Raw genomic sequence first — 24,827 nt, 5'->3', positions numbered from 1 at the left:
CCAGCCACGCGACGGTCCGAAGTCCCGCGGCGCTGGTTGCGATCTCTCAGCCTTCGTCAGCGATGCTGCGCGTCGTTTCTCCTGCTCCGGGCGTCGATTCTCCGGTCGCGTTTCCAGCGGCGTCGTTTCTCAGCTGCGGAGCCGGCGTCGCGTCGTTTTCTCAGCCGCGATCGGATTCGCGTCGATCTTTTCTCCGCACGGTGCGCGGTGCGTGTATTTTTGTCCTTAGGCTGCCAGCCTCTCCTTTCAGGGTCCCAGGAACTGGAAGGGCACCACAGAGCAGAGTAGGGGTCTCTCCAGAGACTCCAGGTGCTGGCAGGAAGAAGTCTTTGCTATCCCTGAGACTTCAATAACAGGAGGCAAGCTCTACATCAAGCCCTTGGAGATTTCTTCTTCAAGATGGAAGGCACACAAAGTCCAGTCTTTGCCCTCTTACTCTGGCAGAAGCAGCACTGCAGGAAAGCTCCACAAAGCACAGTCACAGGCAGGGCAGCACTTGTTCCTCAGCGATCAGCTCTTCTCCAGGCAGAGGTTCCCCTTGATTCCAGAAGTGTTTCTAAAGTTTGTAAGTTTGGGTGCCCTTCTTATACCCATTTTAGTCTTTGAAGTCACCTTCCTTCAAAGGGGACTCACACCTTCTTGTGAAATCCTGCCTTGCCCAGGCAAGGCCTCAGACACACACCAGGGGGTTGGAGACAGCATTGTCAGAGGCAGGCACAGTCCTTTCAGATGAGAGTGACCACTCCACCCCTCCCTCCTAGCAGAGATGGCTAATCAGGAAATGCAGATTACACCCCAGCTCCCTTTGTGTCACTGTCTGGTGTGAGGTGAAAAACAACCCAACTGTCAAACTGACCCAGACAGGGAATCCACAAACAAGGCAGAGTCACAGAATGGTTTAAGCAAGAAAATGCTCACTTTCTAAAAGTGGCATTTCCAAACGCACAATCTTAAAATCAACTTTACTAAAAGATGTATTTTTAAATTGTGAGTTCAGGGATCCCAAACTCCACATGTCCATCTACTCTCTAGGGGAATCTACACTTTAATCATATTTAAAGGTAGCCCCCATATTATCCTATGAGAGAGAGACAGACCTTGCAACAGTGAAAACGAAATTGGCAGTATTTCACTGTCAGGACATATAAACCACATTACTATATGTCCTACCTTATCCATACACTGCACCCTGCCCTTGGGGCTACCTAGGGCCTACCTTAGGGGTGCCTTACATGTAAGGAAAGGGAAGGTTTTAGGCCTGGCAAGTGGGTACACTTGCCAAGTCGAATTTACAGTGTAAAAATACACATACAGACACTGCAGTGGCAGGTCTGAGACATGATCACAGAGCTACTTATGTGGGTGGCACAACCAGTGCTGCAGGCCCACTAGCAGCATTTGATTTACAGGCCCTGGCACCTCTAGTGCACCTTACTAGGGACTTACTAGTAAATCAAATATGCCAATCATGGATAAACCACTTACATACAATTTAAACAGGAGAGCATATGCACTTTAGCACTGGTTAGCAGTGGTAAAGTGCTCAGAGTTGAAAAGCCAACAGCAACATGTCAGAAAAATATAGGAGGCAGGAGGCAAAAAAGTCTGGGGATGACCCTGCATAAGCAAAAGTCCAACACGACCCCCTACCAGCCTAAAGCCAGGGGAGAACAATCAATACCTTGATGTACTTCCCTGATTGGGGCGATAGAACAGGGACCCAGGCCCACAACAGCAGGGGCATGTTCCAGTTCTACGCCTTCCTGACTCCAGTTGGATCCCTCTGTCCATACTCTCAGGGCCCACTAAGCTAACCCATGGGGAATCCTTCTCCACATCTACAGACACCATCTGTGCAACACCTAACTTTACTTTGCTCACAGATGTATTGCAATGGGCAGATAGTACCACCAGGGCCAACACAGTGGTGTTGCCCACTCCACCCCCGGGGTGTGACTCTCGTCCTCCCCCCCCCAGGGGCAACTCTGTCCACCAGGACAGCAAGCCACAGTGGCCCCAGACAACTGTCAGGGATGAGAGCCCGACCTCAGGCCTCTCTAACCACTGTGACTGTGGAGAGTGGGGGGTGGTAGCCCCAGGTGCCTGGCACCCTTTGACCACTCTCTCTTCCACCAGGTCAGGGATGACAACCTGACCCTGGTCCTCCCCTCTGGGGCTCTGTACCCTCCCTGCAGAAGCGGCACCCCCAGAGTCAAAAACTGTCAGGGGGCTTGTAGAAGCAGTCCTGCACAATTCTTCCATCAGTGCAGGGATGTTAACCTGCAACTGATCCTCCAACCTGGGGTCTGTACCTTCAGGTTGGACCAGGGCCAGGGGTGAGGCTTCCCTCCCCCTGCCCTCTCTTCTGGGGTCCTGAACCACCCAACTAGGAGCGACCCCCCCAGAAGACAACATGGTAGGGGCACTGTTAGCAGTAGCCCCTTCCTCCAGGTCAGGGGGGACACCCTTAACCTGGCCTCCCAATCCAGGGTCTGTACCCACAGACTGGATCACTGCCTGGCAAACCAGGACTTCCTGGGGGGCATACCTACCCCCTACCAGGTCAGAGTTTACCCTCTGAACCTGGCCATCCGACCCAGGGTCACCACCCTGCGGTTGAACCACTGCCTGGCACACCAGGACTTCCTTGGGAGCACACTTACCCCCCATCAGGTCAGAGTTTACCCCCTGAACCTGATCATTCAACCCAGAGTCACCACCCTGCGGTTGAACCATTGCCTGGCACACCAGGACTTCCAGGGGGGCACACTTACCCCCCTCAAGGGACACACTGTCCCGAAGGGCCACACAAGAGTCTGGCTGGCGCAGGTCTCCTGACCTCTGCCCATCTGACAGAGTCTGGATTCCCCCCAGCCCAGAAATGGTCTCACCAAGGTCATTCATGGGGGGCTCTGCTCTCAGAGCTGACCCCTGACCCTCCAGGTTCTCCACTGGGGTCCGCAACCCCCCCTCAACCCTCTGTCTGGACTTCTGCAACCCCTCACTAGGAGTGGTACTGCCAGACACCAGAACTGGTGGGACGCTGGCTACAGCCGCCCCCCCAAGTTCTCCTGACACTGTGGGGTCTCCCTCAACAGATGGCCCTATGGTACAGGCTAGGCTCCCCTCCTGGGGTTCCCGCAGGGAACCCTCCAGGACCTGGGACCGGATCTCGGGCACCTTGGGCCTCAACCCATCCCCATTCCCTCTCCTCTGAGACTGGACATGGGGTCCCTCACCCATCCCACTACACTGGGACCTACCTGGGACACTACAATCCTTCCCTACCTCACCTGGTTGGGAACTACCTAGACCACTCCTCTCAGGAGCACCCCCAAATGCCTCTTCAGACTCTCTGGTACTCACCCAGAAGTCTGCCTCCATTGTAAGCTCCCTGGGGTCAGAGAACTCACACTCCACCTGGTGTTGGCATAGCTCTGGAAAATAAGGACTAGACATATGCTCTCCAGCAATTACATCACTCAGCCCCTCACATGAATTAACCAAAGTACCCTTCACCCAACCATCCAGTGACTCTGCTTTGACAAAGCACCCCACATCACCCTCCTGAGACTGGTGAGACAGTACCTGACTGTCCCTGACACTCAACCCACACTCTTCTGGGATGTTTTCACACTCCATAACCAGGACTTCTACTTGGGGGGAACCCCTCTCCCTGTCACTCTCACCTAGAGTCAGTAGAGTGTCCCTCCCACCAGTAGGAATATGACTCCCCATGCCAGTTCCCCAATCCACCTCAGGGACCCTGTGCATCACTGGAGCTACCTCATACCCCTGAACCTCCTGGCGTGTGTTAACTCCCTCCTTCAAGTAGGGCACCACATCTCTGGGCATGTGCACTTCTTCAGCAGTACTGGATACAAGATTTTTGCTGCCACCATCTGAACTGGACTCAGCCCTCATGGCCTCCAGCTTCAGCTCTTCACAGCTCAGCTCTTGAGCTGCAATCCTTTCTTTTTCCAGGACTAAGGCTCTCTCCTCCTCAGCCCTCTCAAGCTCTGCATCTAGCTCTTCCAGACTCCGGATTCGAGCTAGGAGCCACTCATCTTTTTCTGTTTCCTCCTCTTCGGAGTAGTCATCCTCCTCAGACTCATTTGGTGGTGTTGCCTGACAACGTTTCAATTCATACTGAAACAGGGCTGACTCAAGATCCTCCCTTCTGGATTTCCTGTTCACAGCCAGTCCCCTTTCCATGCAAAATGCTTTAAGCTGCCACTTTTTATACATAAATAGGTGCCAGAAATTGACTTCCATTCTGCAAAGGCTTCACAACCAAAAACCAAAGTCCAAAAATATTATCAATACTTCCAGGAGGACATCAGAGAACAAAAAGCAGAATCACAAGACAAGTAGTATGTGGTCACGTAGTGGTCTGAGATCAAAACAGTAGTGTACACTTAATTACTGTATGTCAAGTACAAATACAAGTCCAAATCCCGACCGCTGGTCACCAATGTTAGAAATGGGGTCTTTGGTTGACAGTCAGGTTACCCCCTGTTCAAGCAAGGACCCTCACTCTAGTTAGGATAAAAGAGAATCACCCTCAGCTAACCCCTGCTTACCCCCTTGGTAGCTTGGCAGAGCAGTAGGCTTAACCTCAGAGTGCTGGGCGTAAAGTATTTGTACCAACACACACAGTAACTTAATGAAAACACTACAAAATGACACAACACCAGTTTAGAAAAATAGGAAATATTTATCTAGACAAAACAAGACCAAAACGACAAAAATCCAACATACACAAGTCAAGTTATGATTTTTAAAAGATTTAAAATAAAAAGAGTCTTTAGGTAGTTGTAACAACACACTAGCGCTGCTAGCGTGAAAATGTACCTGGTTTGCGGCAAAAATAACCCCGCACGGGCGGTGTGCGTCGAAAATAACCCGGCACGGGTATATGCGTCGAAAACAGCTCGGCTCGGCGAGGCGCGTCGAAAAAGCCAGCCACGCGACGGTCCGAAGTCCCGCGGCGCTGGTTGCGATCTCTCAGCCTTCGTCAGCGATGCTGCGCGTCGTTTCTCCTGCTCCGGGCGTCGATTCTCCGGTCGCGTTTCCAGCGGCGTCGTTTCTCAGCTGCGGAGCCGGCGTCGCGTCGTTTTCTCAGCCGCGATCGGATTCGCGTCGATCTTTTCTCCGCACGGTGCGCGGTGCGTGTATTTTTGTCCTTAGGCTGCCAGCCTCTCCTTTCAGGGTCCCAGGAACTGGAAGGGCACCACAGAGCAGAGTAGGGGTCTCTCCAGAGACTCCAGGTGCTGGCAGGAAGAAGTCTTTGCTATCCCTGAGACTTCAATAACAGGAGGCAAGCTCTACATCAAGCCCTTGGAGATTTCTTCTTCAAGATGGAAGGCACACAAAGTCCAGTCTTTGCCCTCTTACTCTGGCAGAAGCAGCACTGCAGGAAAGCTCCACAAAGCACAGTCACAGGCAGGGCAGCACTTGTTCCTCAGCGATCAGCTCTTCTCCAGGCAGAGGTTCCCCTTGATTCCAGAAGTGTTTCTAAAGTTTGTAAGTTTGGGTGCCCTTCTTATACCCATTTTAGTCTTTGAAGTCACCTTCCTTCAAAGGGGACTCACACCTTCTTGTGAAATCCTGCCTTGCCCAGGCAAGGCCTCAGACACACACCAGGGGGTTGGAGACAGCATTGTCAGAGGCAGGCACAGTCCTTTCAGATGAGAGTGACCACTCCACCCCTCCCTCCTAGCAGAGATGGCTAATCAGGAAATGCAGATTACACCCCAGCTCCCTTTGTGTCACTGTCTGGTGTGAGGTGAAAAACAACCCAACTGTCAAACTGACCCAGACAGGGAATCCACAAACAAGGCAGAGTCACAGAATGGTTTAAGCAAGAAAATGCTCACTTTCTAAAAGTGGCATTTCCAAACGCACAATCTTAAAATCAACTTTACTAAAAGATGTATTTTTAAATTGTGAGTTCAGGGATCCCAAACTCCACATGTCCATCTACTCTCTAGGGGAATCTACACTTTAATCATATTTAAAGGTAGCCCCCATATTATCCTATGAGAGAGAGACAGACCTTGCAACAGTGAAAACGAAATTGGCAGTATTTCACTGTCAGGACATATAAACCACATTACTATATGTCCTACCTTATCCATACACTGCACCCTGCCCTTGGGGCTACCTAGGGCCTACCTTAGGGGTGCCTTACATGTAAGGAAAGGGAAGGTTTTAGGCCTGGCAAGTGGGTACACTTGCCAAGTCGAATTTACAGTGTAAAAATACACATACAGACACTGCAGTGGCAGGTCTGAGACATGATCACAGAGCTACTTATGTGGGTGGCACAACCAGTGCTGCAGGCCCACTAGTAGCATTTGATTTACAGGCCCTGGCACCTCTAGTGCACCTTACTAGGGACTTACTAGTAAATCAAATATGCCAATCATGGATAAACCACTTACATACAATTTAAACAGGAGAGCATATGCACTTTAGCACTGGTTAGCAGTGGTAAAGTGCTCAGAGTTGAAAAGCCAACAGCAACATGTCAGAAAAATATAGGAGGCAGGAGGCAAAAAAGTCTGGGGATGACCCTGCATAAGCAAAAGTCCAACAATCAGACACTTGAAAGCATTGGACTACACAGGAATCAGTTTATCAAGCGCTCTCTGTGAAGTAGTGTTTAGTGAGTAAAGACGTTAATTGTTTACTGCTTGCTGATCTCCTGGTAGTGCATTCAATCTTCAGCACTATGTTTTTCAAGTACGAGTGAGATTCCAATCTACTCTGCATGGAGGAATGCAAGAGCGATTCCAAACTCAGTTCCAAAAGTTGTTCTCTGATTTTTCCAGAGAAGGGCTTTGACTAACCCGCCTCAGGGGATAGAAGAGGTCACGATAAATGTGCAGGAAATAAGTCATTGCGAGTATGCCAAAAGAAAACATTCTCTTTAACAGTTCACTGGTCTCCAGGATCCAGGTACCAGCTCTCCCCTCGAACCACTGGGTCCCTGTGGCTTTCTGCCACGGTTCTGGTATCCCTTCCTACTGTTAACCCTTCACATACCTCCTTATAAGCCAGTGCTTTGGCTAGGGCATGATGACTTCTACCTCAATAAAACTGCTTTAGATGTTCTAGATCACAGCCAGCTCTGGATAACTTCAAGAGTGCCTGCTTCATAGTCAATACTCTCTCAGTATTGAGCGCAATAGGTCGGGTAATTGATTGATCTAAAAAGAACAAAATATTCTACTTTGATGGGCAATACTATATTTCATCACGTTTGTCTTGCAACACAGATTTTCTCTAAAATCTGGATCTTCTAGACACAGTGGAGTGTCATCACAAACTGTTCTCTGTTGTTGAGACTCACAGGTATAGAGTGTTCAGACACTGTAACCTTCATGTAATATCACGTCTAGGAAATAACCATTGAAACGCCCTAGCGTAAACAGCTTTAAATGTTGTCAACCATCATACTTTGCCCTAATATATGCCTCCTATGTGTTAAGTAGTATTATCATTTTGCCTGTAAATTCTTTAAGTTACTGTAGTACTCCCCTATCACCCGGTTCAGTGGCCCATTCCTCACTTAGTTTTCTATAACAATAAACAATTGAAGGAAAACAATGAATGTGCCAGCCTTAGTCGCCAGTGTTGCCACTGTAATCCTCATGATTAGTTCTTTGCTGAATCCCAAAACATAGGCCCATATTTATTGAAAGCTTGTGCCTTAGCATCATATTTTTATGCTAAAGCGGTGCTAACTTAACTCCATATTTATATTTTGATGCTAGACCCATCTAGTGTCAAAATATCGTGGTTAGCTTCATTTCTTGGAAGCAACAACAATCCTTGCATCGTATTGCGACAATGATGTGCATGGTAGACATTCCCTTCCAAAAATTATGCTAGCCATCCAGCACCATATTTACCTCCCGACGCAAAAACGACGCACACTAATGAGGCGGACCCAAAAATTAAGCTACAGTCTATTATAATAAAAATATAACACCTGATCAGACCAGGCGTTAAAGTGATGTTAGGCACATTTCTATGGGAAACACCATGGAGTCTACCATGGTGTCACTATTTTGGGCACATAGATGCCCACCCCAACACCCCAGCATCACCACCACCCACACCAAAGAGACACTGCAAGTGGAGGGAGCACATCCAAGTATAAGTGCTTGTTTGTTGTGTGCCACTGGGAGACTCTCACATGGGGCCCCCTGGCTGGCACTATTGTTAATGGGGTTGTCCTGGGGGACACTAGTCCCCCGTGGTGGACATTGTGGCTGTGGTAATGTCTCCTGTCTATTCTTAGACATGTGGCATTTTTTGGCTGCTTGTGCGACCAAAAAATGACGTTATACTGACTCGTGGCAGATTTTTTGCCACTAATCAGTCTAGTGTTGTTTTTGGCCCACTAGCACCATTTTTTCTAACAGCATCCATCACCCGCTAGCGTCACTTTCTATGATGCTAACCATTCCTTAGCGTTATTGTGAGTCATTTTTAAAAATATAGCACAAGTATGGTGCTAGGGAATGACGGTAGCTTGCGTTAATTTTTTTTACGCACAACTGCACTAGCACAGTGGTAAGTCATTTTCCATAAATATGGGCCATCTTTTAAACACTGCAATGTTGCTAAACGTACGTGGATGTGCTCCTGTGAGTATTATCTAGGGCCAAGTGACTTTTTTGCTGGCAATGTCATCTGGTGATACTTGACCTTCAGTTGTGCCATCACTGAGCTATGTTGCACATAGTCACAGAACTAGTTTTTGAGGTCCATCCGTTTGGCTTTCTAGAGGGCTCTCTCCATTTTTTGCCAGAATAGTGGGACAGCTTCACATTAAATGGTATCTCGTAGGTCAGGATTACCTTTTCTTATGTAGTGGGGTTCCACAACATGCTGTTAGGTTCTGGTGTATTTACTGGGTGGTATCATTTGCCTTTCACTACTAGTGAAGCTGACTTGTGGTGGGTGTCTCTTTGCCATGACTGCATGAGGATTCCCTGTAATTCATCATTGGATTTTCGCTTGGTAGACGTTTCCAACTGATACCATCTCCCCAAGTCTTATTCCGAGGTGGGGATTCCCCGCTCCCTGAAGGACCTACATTTTTGTACCTTCATACATGTCTCTCCATAGCACTTGTGCATTTACAATCATTATCAAAAGTGGTCCGCATCTGTGGTACCAGGGTGAGTCAAAGGATTAGTAGGCAAGTTGTCCTTGCAAGACGGCAATTTCTCTTTGATATTGGTGAGAGGAACCTCAAATATTTAGTAAAAGTCGTAACAGTAATGCATTGTGGTGGGTCTATTTGTAGGTGTGCTTACACTTTGCTTTGATGTTCTTTAAATGTGATGTACATGGGCTTTGCCATCCATCTACTTGCTCAGCAACATTCTGGTGCTGTAAGGTCAGGCTGCTGCAGTTTTAGCTGTCTGGAAAGACCCCATGTCAGCACCACACACAGCATACAATATATAGATAAGGGCTTTGGATCAGCCTCCTATAATCATTCGGTTGTTTCAGCTAATTACCAATAGTAGCTTGCTTCCTGTCCTTTATATTTGTGATCAACCCACAGCATTTAATAGATCACTTGGTTTGTGGGGAAGCTTGGTCAGATAGTGAGCAAATGCATGAGTGTGTTGATGTGATTACAAAAGTGAGGGTTATGTGTGAGCTGGTATGACTGGCAATACAGTGAGAAAAGACTTGAGTGAGAGGCTTGACTGGCCTACTTTGATTGGATGTTTGGTAAGACAGTGAGTAAGTGCATGATTGTGTTGCTGTGAGTGACAGCATGTTGCCAGCAGTAAAAAGCTAGCAAATTCACTATGGTGATTGTTGTAGACTGGTCACTATTTAGGAAGCTATTTTCAAAATTAATGTAAAGTCTTACACAACGTACTGTGCTCAAATGCACGCTACATGTTGTGTTTGCATGGGCATTCCTATTCATTGAACCGAGCTCTGTTAAGACGTTGTGGCTTGTAAATTATCTTGCAGCATGTCATACTGTTATGTCCTGCCAGACTTCTCCTTTCTCTAGGCCATTATTTGCTGTTGGTGGTGCCTTTGCTCATACCTACTACAGCATGTGCTCCCTTCTTGAGGAAACATTTAGAAATGCTGGATTTGTAGGAATAGTGTAGTTGCAAATATCCACCCACCAGAAAATCTGCATGTGGTGTACTGGGCAGTGTTTTAATTTGTGGACTTTGGAAAATGTGCCTAGTGTGGCTTTAACTCTCGCATCCTTTTCTAGAGTTCTTTGTTCGAGACAAAATAGATGTAAATTGCCGGAAATACACAGAAATACGTTGTGCTGCTAAAGAATGTATTCAAGCCATGGTCATTTCGAAGAGATGTTGTGCCCTTTCGTATAATGTAGGGGTTCATGTATGGCCTTTATCACACGTTCTCACAGTAAGTACACTTCCCATGAAATTAATTACACAGTTTATTTCAAAATTCGCATTACTTCTCTTTCAAATACTTTGAAAATTCTGCTTGCCTATTTGAATCTACTCTGTATTCCAAATCAAATATGTGGCCCACTCCTTTTTCTTGATATTCTTGGAATCATCCTCCACCATTCTAGGTATCGGGTGGAATACAAGGTTTTAGAGACCTATCATATCAGTAGACTATGCCTTTTTTATGCACTGGCAGGGTAGTGGGTTTTGAGACCTTACAATGGGACCTGCTAAGCATGTACATGCTCCACACTGATTACGCACATTTAGGGGGTTATTACAACTTTGGAGGAGGTGGTAATCCGTCCCAAAAGTGACGGTAAAGTGACGGATATACCACCAGCCGTATTACGAGTCCATTATATCCTATGGAACTCGTAATACGGCTGGTGGTATATCCGTCACTTTTGGGATGGATTAACACCTCCTCCAAAGTTGTAATAACCCCCTTAGTGTTCTTCAGTGCTTAATTTGTGCTTGTTGTTTCCGGTGCTGAGCACTGGCACTTATTTTTGAGGGCCGGGGCTTATTCTTCTGCCTCAAGAATTTGCTGGGAGCAAAAGACACACAAGGAAAGACGGAGGAAGGAAAAACGAAAAAGCGTTACAAAGGGAGAAGGCAGAAAGCTTCCAGAGTGAGCTGAAGGGGCATGGAGTGTCTGTAAATGGATTGAAGCGGCCCAAGATGGCTTCAGGATTACACTGCCTTAGCATTCCGTGTTCCCACATTTAATTGCAGCAGCCGCGTGTTTAAGAGGAGGGCGTTGGGCACCAGCACCTTTTTATTTACAAATTAAGCACTGGTGTTCTTGTCCTTTTGGCTTCTGTGACTCGATAATCACTCTGCTTTTTGAGATGCTTCTTTGTCTGCCCTGCTCGCAATCTATCTTACCACCACATTAGCCATAGTGTTTCATCCTCTCTTCTGCATAGCATTTCTCGATCGGGATTTGTTGGTACACACCACGTGGTACATGGTCCAGGCCACTATTCACAAGATGAGCTGCAGTCTACATGCCTTCCAGAGCCAAATGACAAAGACCATGCAATAGGCCAGGCTGTTCCGCTTTTGGGGCCATTAGAGAATGTGCTGCACACTCGACAATTATGGGCAGGCATTGTCTCTGCCTTCCAAAGATGGCAGATTGAAGCCTAGCCTACACCATCTTATATGCCCAATTCAACCTCTATTCCAAGTCAGTTTAGTGCCACATTACCTCAGTAGGTATTAGCTAGACAATGCCCCATTGGACAATGGACAATGCCCCATTATTTATTTGTGTCACAGTTTGAGTTTTCATAATGGTTTTGAAGTTTTGGAAAGTTCCCAAGATTTTACCATTCACCAACAGGGGCATAGCTTCATGGGGAGTGTTTGGGATATTACACCCCCCAATAGATAAATAGTTGGGTGCATGTGCTTTCAGTCGGATATGGTGAGGTGCCTGTCGGATTTCAGCAGGGATTTTAGCATATACACAGAACAAAATGCACAAACACACTTTTTCATTCTCGGTTATGAAAGCCTTCCAAAACATTGGTTATTTTACAATCCCTCTACGAATTCGCATTGCTCTTCCTTTACAATGCTTCTTGAGCCTCTCATGGGCCCTGGTTAACGTATAATGTATTTTAACATTATACCCAGCATGATTGTTGGAAAATTTGGAGCTCACACTCCCCCAGTCTTACTGACCATGCTACACCCTTGTTCACAAAGTTTGCAAAGTTCCGAATTTTACATTTTCCTTCCCACGTATTTTTTTTGTCGCATTGGAAAATCATTTTCATTACATTCTGAGATAATTTTCACTGTAACTAAAGTCCGTCAAAAATCAAAAAGTCGCCAAACATGTCTCTGCAATTTACCTTATGACACAAAATGTTTAGCAAAAGTCTCAATTTTCTTGCAAATTTTGGGAAAGCAGAAAATACTTACAAAGTTTTCCACCGAAAATTGATAACATTACAAGGTAAAAAAGCCTTTGCAACTCTGCAGACACCTAGTAACAGTGCCGAAGGCACTTGCTCTACTCTGTACCTTCGCGAGGTCCCACTTTTGTGCTTATGTTCTTAGTTTAATCATTCATTAATAAGCTTACACCAATGCTTCATTTAACAGCTTTATTGGTAGAGATATTTTATGCTTGTAGATTTTTAGGTCGATGCTTTACGTTTGCCCCTCCTTGGAACAGTTTTGTTACATGGATAATTGCAAGTTTGTCCATATGTTTGACTGCGAGTGAACTTCTTTTTTCTTTTGTGTCTCTCTTCGCGCTCACGATCATGGCGGCCATGGCGCTTTGAATCTGCATGCTTATGTCAACTGTTTACATTTTTATTTTCAAATTATGTGGCAAGAAAAGTCCAGTTAGGAGTTCACATCGCTAATAGTTCTAACTCGAAAAATGCGAGACCCATTGCCTTGCAAATGCTTGTTTTTTCTTTCTTAGTGTTCTATACGCTGACTCCTTTTGTGTACTCTGTTTAGGAGCACTATACACTTAGCACCTTATCCAGCTCATCTTTCCTAAGCCTGCTGTCATTACAAGGGCCTGCAAGATGCCCTCTTCTGAAGAAACACATGAAGGGTATAGGTTCGGCCAGGAATTATCACATTTGGTAGATATATGCAATCCGTGTTACCAATTCGGGGACACGCAGGTTGGTTTGAGCTAACTCAGACAGTTCAATTTGTGCTTCATCAAAGTAGAAGAAAACGAGGGCAAATCTAACAATGATCTTACAGTTGTAAACTGCCAGCAACTCCAGGAACAGAAATGAATGTAAATAAAGCCATCTGTCTAAGGAGGAAATTTACTGTGCTATTATCTTTAAACTGTAAGTAGACAAATAGAGCAACACCTTTAATAATTCATTTTCCTTCCTCTATCGATGCAATGATGCAGCTCATGGTAAGAAAAAAAATACATTTACCTGGCACGGATTACGATAATAGTCACACATAAATTGAGGAGACTATTTATGGATTAATGTCACTATTCATTGTTCCTGTAGAAGAGGGTAAAGCATTCTATGTGTCCAGAAAGCTGCTGCGTTTAGGGTGTTCTGCACTGTCAGGCTGTTTGTTGATTCTTGGAACAGCGGGGACATCCTGACAATACCAGAGGTGAGATTGCAGGTGTTCCTCACTAACAAGGACACTGAGTATCCAGGTGTGCACTAGAAAGTCGGCCTCACGTGACCCCTTTACACCCCAGGAAGTTTGCTCCAGCAGTCAAGGCATCAGGTAAAAGGAGGCGGTGCGAAGTTAGAGTCGATGTGCACAATTAGTACATTTGCAAGAAAGACGGGAAAGTACTGCCAATGTTGTTATTTTATGGAAAAGTATACCATTTTAGTAAAACCTCAAAATATATACATACGTGTATTATAAAAACATCGAGCACACGATGAACAGGGCATCAATGGAGTAAACAACAAAACTAACACCACTGAGTTGTATCACCGGGCACCCAAGTTTAACAAAACATATATTCCATGTGGTTTGTAGGCAAAGAGAACCTGAAGAACTGCTATTTCCCTACCAAATTCACAGTAACAATTTAGATACTGTTCACAGATGGTTGCTAACCGATCACAACCATCAGAAATATCATGAATGAAAATACACAATACAATTGGTACAATCAATAAGGAAAACAAGTGGGTGATATACCAACAGGATGAAGTATCTCAGGACTAGAATCACGCACAGGGTCGCACTGGCCTATAGGGCAATCACTCATTGTCCGATGGGCTGGTCTGAGAGATCAGTATGCAGGCAAGTTTTCTAGCAGTTGTGGGCCGGTTTTATTGCCAGGTGGGCCGGTTTTACTGTTTATTTCCCTGATAGTACCACTTTTTTCACTTATATGCTCCTAAGATGGGGGGGGTCACTTTTATTTTGCGGCCTGGGCCTATTTTATGTCCCATTCTGACCGTGATCATGGAACCGGGAAGCTATGCTTACTATCTCCAGGCTCAAGGTTAGGGTGAATTGGGAGGGGGGGAGGGGGGGGTGTCCTGGTGACTCCAGGTCAGTGACTCCGCAGGTATATGGACATATCTCATTATTGATATTGGGCAGATGGCTGGTTGATCTAGAGGTACACTCAGCATGTTACCCCAGAGTAATGAGGGCATACTCTATGAGAATGTAGGGCCATAGGGCCTTTTCATGCGCTCACTGGCACACACCTAATGAGTACCGGACCACTGGAAGCATGGTTTGTGTGATTCTGGGTCACTTCTTCCAGCACACAGGCCATTTTATGTTGAAACTGGGATCACTTCACATCCAGTGGTTATTAGGTACAGGGGAAAGGAAACAAATGTCGAGGGCCTCACTTTAAAAAAAAAACAAAGGCGCAAATGCAAAAATTGATAGAGGAGTAGTGGCTTCAGAGGGCGGCACACTAACACCTTCCCTTGAGAAAATGGGCTGCATGCTGCTCTATGTTCAAGAAGGGCCACAGCAGGCTCCCAATAGGTCTGACTCAGTGAGCATTATAGTGGCAATGTCTGTACATTATCCTTGCCAGCTGAGGTAATCAGTGTTAAATCTCAAACAACCAGGTTAAGTTGCTACAGCCAATATCACACATTGTGTTAGTAGACACAGATTGGGGACTCCCTGCAAACGCCCTACTCCAAACCCAGTATTCACAGCAGTAGACCCCAGAGTAACATACCATTCCTGGTTATAATGAAAATCAAAGTATCCTGTTAAAAGTAGCGTTGCATAGTCATGCTGTATTTGAAGCAGATTCATACACTGAGATGCAAATACACTTACCACTGAGAGAAAAGTCAACGCTGGATGCTCCGAAAATAATGCTTTCTTTGGTATAGATGGCCACTTCTCGATCTGCACGAAGGTCAAACAAACGACACTAAAAGAAAGAAAAAAAAGCCAAGTTAACACTTCATGTTTCTTTACTGGCTGCAGATCCTAAATTATAAAGACATATATTTTCTCCAGTGGAATCCCTCTTCTTGTAGGTCTTCAAAACCACAGGTCATATTGATAAAAACAGCTGTGAGTTAACATTATCAGTATGATGCAAAATGATTGAGTACTGGGGAAAGAGACTAGAATTATCATTAAAATACTTCTGCTTCTGGTTCATATGGATCATTTAAATCAACTATCCTGGTCCACTGCAAATTCATCGATACAACATCCGCCGCCCACTGCCTCCAGCTTCCAAGGTGCAGCCTCTGGAGCTATTCTGAAGCTCACATGTTTAGAAACAGTCACTGGGTTTAGTTGTTAAGGGCGCTGTAACTTCTATCCCAGGAGTTTTTTGCTGCTGCATCCAGTTTCCCATTCACCGGAATCCCTCTCCTCCGCTCCCCTCCTGACTGGTGCTGAATCACCCCATTCAAGTGCTGGAATGCCAGGCACACGCCAGAACCTTTCTCCCCGCTCTAGGCTGCCTTGGGGTATTTGGAAGCTGAAGGGAAAAGGGGAGTAAAAAAGAAGCGAAGCACAGAAAAAGATCGAAAAGTTTGGGAAATCCTGGTAGACTGGAAGATTGCCTGAATAAAGGTGAGGGGTAGATTTGTGAGCTCGCCAGGCCCGTTAGACCTGACAGGTTAGGAACAAACCGGCAGGGGAAGACCATAAGAGGTAGGAAAATGAATGGCTTGAATTTGGATTCCCAACGGGGTTATCATGCTGCTACTGAGCCAGCTGTGCTGCAAAGCAAGAAGGTTGACCATTAGGAGTAACAACCTTGCAGCTGGAGTGAGCCTACAAACATAGCGCCTTGAGGAAAAAGCAAGTAGCAAAAGAGACCTGGGCAAGAGGAAGGGTGGTTGCGGTGGCAATAACGCATGCAGCTAGTCAGGAGGGTGGAGGTAAGTGCAGACAAATCCTATGTGCCTCTACTGTTGCACTGTTTCTTTATTTGCCTGGTATCGCAGATTTTGGTCAATGAGAATAAACAATTTATAAAGCCCTAAGAAAGAAAGGGGTGTAAGTAAAAGAAAGGTCCCTATCATAGGTAAAGCTCGACAAGGGCAGACTCTAAAACAACGGGAAGGAAAAGGAAATCTGGCAAAGAATAAGATTCGAGCAGGAGACCTAATGGATGAAAAGACTATGGGAAGGAATAAGTTGCTAATTGTATCAAAGAGAAGGGTTCTAAAGAGCCCCTCACTGAGTGAGGTTTGGGGTGTTCATCAGTAACAAAATCTATAAAAGACTTTGTGGGTAAACACTTACAAAAAATGCAGGTACAAACAGATGCATCTTCACAAAAAAAGAGTAATATAAGTGTTGGAGACATGGGACACGAAAGCATGGTGCTGCTTGACCAGAGCCAATACCTGCCTCTTATAAACAATTTAGATCATATGGAACGTAATAAGTCCTTGCTTGAGCCGTGATTGGAATCTTCCTTTTGGTTGTTTTCCCAAATAAATAACAGGCAGACCCAAGAAGGTGTGACAGGCACATCTCATGAGAAGAGGGGGGAACTGGCAAATCTTTATAGAAAAGTATGGTGATGGAAAATGGCAAAATGGGAGCATTTACACAGCACTCCTTTAAATTTGGGGGTTTAGCCTCATCAACATCCTTGATGCTGGATATAATGTTAATTATGCCAAAAAAACTCTGCAGGAATATTTGAGGAGACAGTGTTAAATAATGTTATTTTAAAATCTCAGAAGACAAAGCTGCAGACCATCGCAGCAGAATTAAAACAAATAACTGTACGCTGAGTAAGGCCAGTAGAGGAAAGCGAGAAAACCACGCCCTATGAAGATGAAGGGCAAGCTGAAAGGAGTGTATCTAAAGAGGAAGGCACTACAAGAGTATATATTTCCAAACACCCAATGCTAATAAAGAAATGGGGAGAGTCCACAATGTATTGGCAGTACAAACTGCGTACAAAGAGAATAAAGAAAGTCCCAATGAGGGGATCGCTAAAAGGTAAGAGTTTTGAAGCAGGGAAAACAACACGTAAACCACCTGTGAAAGGAGGCCTCTTTTTGCATGGTTACCTCCCACTTTGTGCCTAATGTTGATGTGTTCTAGAAGATGGTAGTGCCCAGGGCCTCTGCTAACCAGGTTCCCTGGGCCAGAGCTGTTTCCTAAAATTGGTTGTGATGCTTGGCACAATTGGATTCCCTCTTACTTATCACTATAAGACCCTAGTAAATTGGTACTCAAGTACCCCGAGCATGGGATAACATGAGTAGGCCTCTGAGGGCAGCAGCACTGATTGTGCCACCCTCTAGGGCCCTGCACCCAGTTACCGCCAGCACAGTGCAGGCTGAGTGTACTGGGGCAAACCTAAAAAGGCAAATGTGACATGGCACACTACCTGTGTGCCCTGTCCACCCTACACTGCAAATGCTATGGGAAGGGCACCCCTCTGGTAGGCCTTATAGCCCTAAGGCAGGGTGCACCATACTATATGTGAGGGCATACTTGCATGAGCAGTATGCCCCCACTGTGTCCTTGCCAAACCTGGGACATAGTGAGTGAACAGAGCAGCCATATTAAGTACATGTACTGGACACTGGTCAATCACGAGTTTCCCAGCTACATGATGGCCACTCTGTACCCTGGGTTGTATGGAATCAAATGACTCAGAATATTAAATCCAATCTGGTACCAGTATTGCATTTAACTCAAAAAGTACCCAGGGGTCACCTTAGAGGTGCCCCCTACAAAAGCTAACCTAACTGGCATAGCGGCTTATTGGCTCCATCCAGCTTGCCACTTCCAGACGGCTAATACACAATCCTGGGGGAGAGCCACGGCTCTCTGGTTTGTAAGACAATGCCCTTCCTGGGTGGAGGAGCTAACACCACCTCCCTCAGGAATGTGCAACACCTTGGCGGTGAACTTCAAAGGGTTACTGCCCCTGAAACTTAGGCCTCCAGGACTGCTGCTAGCAGCAGAAGGCTTCCCCCCTTGCCAACCCACACTTTTGGTGGGAGCAGAGGCGGGAAACTAGACAAAGAGTAGGAGTGGTCTCAGTGAGCATGCACCACCCAAAGGGGCTTGCAGGCAAAGTGGACCCTCCATTTCATTTTTCTCCATACTGGATGGTAGGAAAATAGCCAATAGGGTTTAGAGAAGTGACTCTTCTCACAGGAAGTGGTCACTGTAGTGGGTGTAACCGCCTAAGGGTAAGTGTCCCATTGGACTACAAAAAAGTGTATTGCAACTTGCGCGCAATCAGGAAAGCAGAAGGAGATAATGAGGTGCATTGTAGAAGAAGAAGAAGGATGGGTAGAACATCGAAAGGAAATGTACGGATTTGGATGTGAGGAAGTTGTAGAAAATAGGAAGGAATAGTGCATTATAGATGAGGATATTAGGACAGAATTCTCCTTATAGAATATTAAAGACTTTATGGCCCTCGTTTGGACCTTGGTGGTAAAAACTGTCTACCACCACAGTGACGGCTGCCAAAAGACTGTCGCTGCGGCTCCCATCCATCCGCCTTAATATGACCACAGCCGGATTTCAACCAGAAGGATGGTGGAAATCCAGCTGTGGCCATGCCGGCGGATGGCGGTAAGGTGGCGCTGCTGCCTGTAGCAGCGCCACACCAGTAGACCGCTGCAGGCTGTATTATGAGAATTAATACAGCCTGGCGGTGTTCTGCTGGCGGACGCTGCTGCTGGCAGCAGCGCCCCGTCCTGTCTCCTGCCGGGGGACCCCCTGGACACAAGTAAGTGGGTGCTCTGACAGGGGAGGGGGTGGGGGATGTTGTGTGTGTGTGGGGGTGTGTATGTATGTCTGTGCGTGCGTGTATGTGGGTGTGTGTTGCGTGTTGTATGTGTGTGCATGTTCGGGTGTGTGAGTGCCTGTATGTTGAGCTGTGTGACTGCGTGTCTGCGTGTATGTATGTAAGTGTGTGCAGATGTGTGTGTGAATGGATGTATGCATGCGTGGATATATGTGGGAATGGGTGTGTGTATGCGTGTGTGCGGGTGTGAAGGGAGGGGCGTGGATGAAGGGGGGTCTGGAGAGGAACTGGGTATGGGGGAACCTTTGAAGGGGGAACGGGGTGGGGAAGACCCCTATCAGTGACAGGGAATGGATTCCCTGTCACTGATAGTGCCTACCGCCATGGTTTTCGTGGCAGTAAGGAAACCACGAAAACCATGGCGCTAGGCGGGGTCACAATCTTGCAGGCGGTCAAGTGACGGCCACCGGGCTGGAGACTGATGTCTCCAGCCTGGCGGCCATTACCGTTGGGGCGGTCAATGTGGTACATTGGCAGTTTGGCTTCAGCCAAACCGCCAATGTCAAAATATGGAGGAAAGTACCGCCAGCCTGTTGGCAGTACTTTCCTCCATATTACCGCCGGGGTCATAATGACCCCCTATATACATACCGGCATTAAAACTAATTAGAGCAGCAGGACCACACAATTTACCCACCATCATAATTAAAACAAATGCAGATTGGCAAGCTACATTTTTCTTTTAGCGTTTCAGAGAATACTTTCTACAGGACAATTTCCAGAATTGGAAAGGCGCAATTATAAGGCCAATATCTAAGAAAAAATAAAAAAAACAATAGGTTATTTAATCTTGACATGGGTGAAAAATTATTTTAGGTAGGCTTAAGGAATGGACAGAATCACATAATATTGTCCGATTAGAAGAAGGGGGTTTAAGGAAGAATATTCTACATTAGACCACTGCTTTAGTTTATGGTCGCTTGCACTGAAGTCTGTGGAACAAAGGGGTAGTTTATTTTGCTGCTTTGTCAATTTCTGCGCAGCATTTGACTTGGTAGATCGTAAATGTCTATGGGAATCTGGGACAAAATTGAAAATCCCAAGGAGCATCCTCATTATTTTAAAATAACTTAACAGAACTAGACTCAGGTAATTGTTGATAGAGAAGGAAGACTGACCTGGGAAATACCTATCAGAAACAGGTTGCATCACAAATGTGTCTTGCCCCCTTTGCTTTCCTCTCTCTTTATAGCAGACTTCAGTATTAGCTGTATCGACGGACTTAAGCCCAAGAAAGAGTGCTACCCATATTGCATGTCTAATATATGCAGATGGCCTTCTCATTATTATGGATATGATTGAAATCGGCTTACAAAAGAAACTGGATTTATGCATGAAGTACTGTAATAAGAAAAAGTTAGTTGTAAATATGGATCCAACCAAAGTGATGGGGTTTGGGAAAAAAAATCAGTAAACTATGGCTTGCACTTATAATCCAATAAAGTAGAAATAGTAAATAAATACAAATATTTAGAGGTGTGGTTTGAGAAGAGATCATTGTTGAAAGAACATATCAAATCACTCAAAGTAATAGCATTGGCCTCAGTAAAAGGACTTCAATTAAGATTTTACAGATTTGTCCTTAAGAGCAGTGCTAACTGCCTATGTGGGCATGATGCATCCTCACTTTCACTGTGGAGTAGAACTGCTAACTGTAAGAGGTGAAAAGGAATTCAAGTACAAAGCAGGGAAATGTTTAAAAAGTCTGCTGTCACTACCTAGGTCAACATTGACCCAGGCAATAAGAATGGGAACAGATATAACATCTTGGATTTCTTTGGCATATTACGAGGCAGTGTAATACTGGTTACGCCTGAGAACAGGAGAAGGGCAAACATTATCAACACTGTGTAAAAATGAGACCATACACAGCGTTGAAATGAGCCAAGGGAGTTAGAAAAAACAGGAAGGAATATGTAGGATTTTGGGATTAACTATGGGGAGTCATAATATGCAGATAGGGATCTCTAAGGACGTGCTCTATTAATAAAAATAAATAATCCAGGGACTATGATGAGGTATTTAAGAGCGAATACTTCTATCCAATATATGCTAAATTCGTAGCAAAACGAGGAATGGTTCCCATATGTAGACAACCTACCAAACTCCTCGCCTACGTCTGAGGTATTACAATTAAGAACTGGTCTAAATCTGTGTCATACTAACCATAACATGATAATGGTAATTATAGATGTACATGGAAAATGCACTTGTTGATTAAAGGTAAAGTGTGAATTTTTGCACATTCGCTTAGATTGTCTACAGTTTTAGACAGCACGAAAGGTAGTTTTGAAGCCACTTTTTCTTAAATACAGTATTCAAGAATGAAGGCAAGCTGTGCCACTTTTAACTGATTTTTCTGATATCAGGATGTAATGTACTTTAGGAAGATTCGTGGTTGCTGTTGAAGAATTTTTATCTGGTTGTTAGTTTGATTTTTTTACGTATTTATAGAGAATGGTTAAGTTATACATATGAATTGCGAGTGGATTTTACTTGTACATAAATGCATGCTGGTGATCAATATTAATATTGTTTTTATTGTTGTTTAAAGATTAAGATCCAAATGCACATTTTTTTTGAATGACTGACATTTACTGTCTCCTACCCAGTTTGGCTGAAAGGTTGTGGGGAGGGTAAGGGGTTTAGGGGAGTGAATGACTGGCCCACATCAGTTAATTGCGCGATCTCCTATTAAGTCTGCCAAAAAGCAGTGCAGAGCTGTTGACCAAGGGAGAAAGGGGTGCCTACAAGATGACAGAAAACTGACTTCCATCCAGTCATATATGAAGTACTGCATATTCCTGTAAGGTCTATGACATAGAAACGGTGACAGGCCTGCTGCATGACTTACCCAAAAGTTAAATAAAGGACACTTGGGGGTTTGAACGTGTGGAAGAATGTAAAATGAAATAGTTAATGTACTGGGTCCTGTATATATGTGGTGTTTTCCAATAGTCCTAAAAATTCAAGTGAATTAACTATTAAGAAGGGCATTACACTACCTTTAAAATACAAATGTTGTGAAGTATACATGTGCAGGTGTTTCAGATTTGTTGTTTATATACAAATGTGTAATCCCCTAAACCTATTTAAACATGCAATATTGAATTCCTAACCCCAGTATAGTTCAGGAGTAGGGTTACTGTCTAATATTTATGGGATACTAGCACTTGTCAGTCACCCACATAAAAGGTCAAATTAAAACGGAGCAGTTAATTTGTGATATTAATGTTTAAAATATTTTAAATTCCGGTTTGTGGGCGTTGTTTACAGGTTTCACTGAAACTTCAGAGTCAGTGATGAGTTTAATGGAAAATGTCAATACAGTGATATGATGTAAATGAATGTATCTTCCGCATTATCTTCCATTTAGTTATATTACCTGCAAAGCAGTGCACACAATCCAGAAAGTGAGGTCCTGCCTTGCTGTCAAGTCTTACTCTCTAGAGTCTGTTTTCTTCTACAGAAGTGATGACTCTTGTATTGTCTACGGCCATGACCATACACAAGGGGCCTGATTACAACTTTGGAGGACGGTGTTAAACCGTCCCAAAAGTGACGGATATACCACCTACCGTATTACGAGTTCCATAGGATATAATGGACTCGTAATACGGTAGGTGGTATATCCGCCACTTTTGGGACGGTTTAACACCGTCCTCCAAAGTTGTAATCAGGCCCAAGGTTTCTTCTTTGTTAACTAAAAAACCTGAAACTGGCAAAGCCACATTCTCCTCTGCAATCCTTGCTCATGATATACTGGTTACATGAGATATAAAGTTTGCTTTGTGCAGATGCAGCTGCCTTTATGTGACTCAAAGCCCATAAGAAAGATGCGTAGAATGGGGTTATTATATTCCTTCTTGTAGCTTTGAGAAAGCACAGAGAACCACCTCTCCTGGAAGTGGAATATCTTTGGGGCATGCATCCTATCAAGTTCCACATTTTTGTTGATTAGCAGCTGAAAGTGAGAAAATACATTTAGCAAAGGTATCTGCTCCCCAGATACCTGCCATTCTGGACTAGTGATTGTACTACTGAATATTGACAACAATAATATTGATGAATGCTAATATTGGGGGACAAAATATCAAAAAATAAGTGCATATAGGGAAGTATAGATTTACTATTCCTAACTCCACATCTACGTAGCTTGAAAGTATATGTACTGCATCGGTGGAGTTAGGTACAGAAAATCTAAACTAACTCACAAGTCAATATTTTATTTTTGATATCCTGTCTTTGATATTCTGTCTCACTGATATTGTTAAGTCGATATTTACAGAGCACACCTCGGCTAGTCAGTTAGGAAAAGAAGAATGTCCAGTGTATGCAGGTTTACTTCTGGGGCAAAACTGAGGCCTCCTTCATACAGTTATTATTTAGTGGGTGCCCTCCGAGTTTCATATGTAATATCTCACTCGAGCGGACGGCTACAAAGAAGAGCTTTATATTTTTATTAAATAGTGCAAAATCACTGAAGGAATCATAGCAATAGGGAAAGCTAAGGTGTAGGAGTACAGCAACATCCTAAACAAAAGCAAAAGAAAACAGAGAGGAGAGAAAGGAAACATATAAGCATGAAAAGAGACACAACTTAGAAAAACAATCAAATATTTCAGGGCATTAGTGAACCGATAATTAGAGGAGATAAGATGGAAATCCACCCTATTACAAAGTGAGGGGCCTAGAACTCAACAAACCATTCCCCCACACAGTCTGGGCTTCTTAAATAGAGGAAACTCAAAAAGAGCCTGCAACAATGATTATAGAAGTGTGGAAAGAACGTGGGTCACAACCAGGTCACTGAGGAAGGCAGGGACATATCTGAATGAGGCACAGGCGTCTGTGGTGCAATTAATGTGTACTGGGGAATCAGTTGAGGGATCCTGTGGACACAAATTTCCACAAGCCCACAATGATCCTCATTCCATATTTGTTGAACTGTTGTTGGTTGCCCAGTGTTGATTCAGGAAGACCAAGATAGATAAAGTTCTCCTAGTGAAGAAAGAAAGGAATACAAACTGCTACCACTTGTATTTTTGGCAGGGAAAAATGTAGATTTTCCTGACCATGCATATTTGGACAAAACCACTCTTTCTGTATTTGAGGATAAAATGAAAGGTCACAGTTAAGTGCAAAAGCTTAGACTTCATGCCTTTGAGTAGCTGACTAAGTGGAAATTACTTTTAGGTGGCACAAATAAAATATATCTCTACCATACTTAACCATATTTATAGGGTGCCATACAGCAAATTAGATTTTAATCCACTTTGAAGGTTTTGGATCCCAGTGGATGCAGCCAAGGCCTCCTGTGCTTCAATAACATTGTAAAAGACTTCAAACAAGGGGAATAGTGGAAGGCTGGAAAAATTTTGCCAGCTTTCCGTGGCCATGGAGCCACTTTTTCATTAAGTACACCTTACCAGCGCACTGCTGACAGCCTCTCCTGAAATTATCTCCAAGACAGAACAGATAAAAGAATCATTAATTAAGCAGCCTTGGAGCACTTGAGGGAAGACCTATTTGATAAGGTAAGGAGTGGAAGCCATGACTTATCTGAG

At 44.7% G+C, this 24,827-nt stretch overlaps 1 protein-coding gene across 2 annotated transcripts in view; it reads right to left on the bottom strand.

Annotated features, from left to right (window-relative positions):
- GNB5 (G protein subunit beta 5) overlaps positions 1–24,827 on the bottom strand; it is a 493,189-nt gene that overhangs the window by 63,196 nt on the left and 405,166 nt on the right. For both annotated transcript variants that reach the window (XM_069222460.1, XM_069222461.1), the window contains exon 11: positions 15,282–15,378. In XM_069222460.1, the coding sequence (XP_069078561.1) occupies positions 15,282–15,378 (97 nt within the window). The remainder of the gene's footprint in view (positions 1–15,281; positions 15,379–24,827) is intronic.

Source organism: Pleurodeles waltl, chromosome 3_1, assembly GCF_031143425.1.
Source record: "Pleurodeles waltl isolate 20211129_DDA chromosome 3_1, aPleWal1.hap1.20221129, whole genome shotgun sequence".
Taxonomy (NCBI): domain Eukaryota; kingdom Metazoa; phylum Chordata; class Amphibia; order Caudata; family Salamandridae; genus Pleurodeles; species Pleurodeles waltl.
Note: the sequence above shows the minus strand (reverse complement) of the source record. Positions and strands in the feature narration are given on the sequence as shown.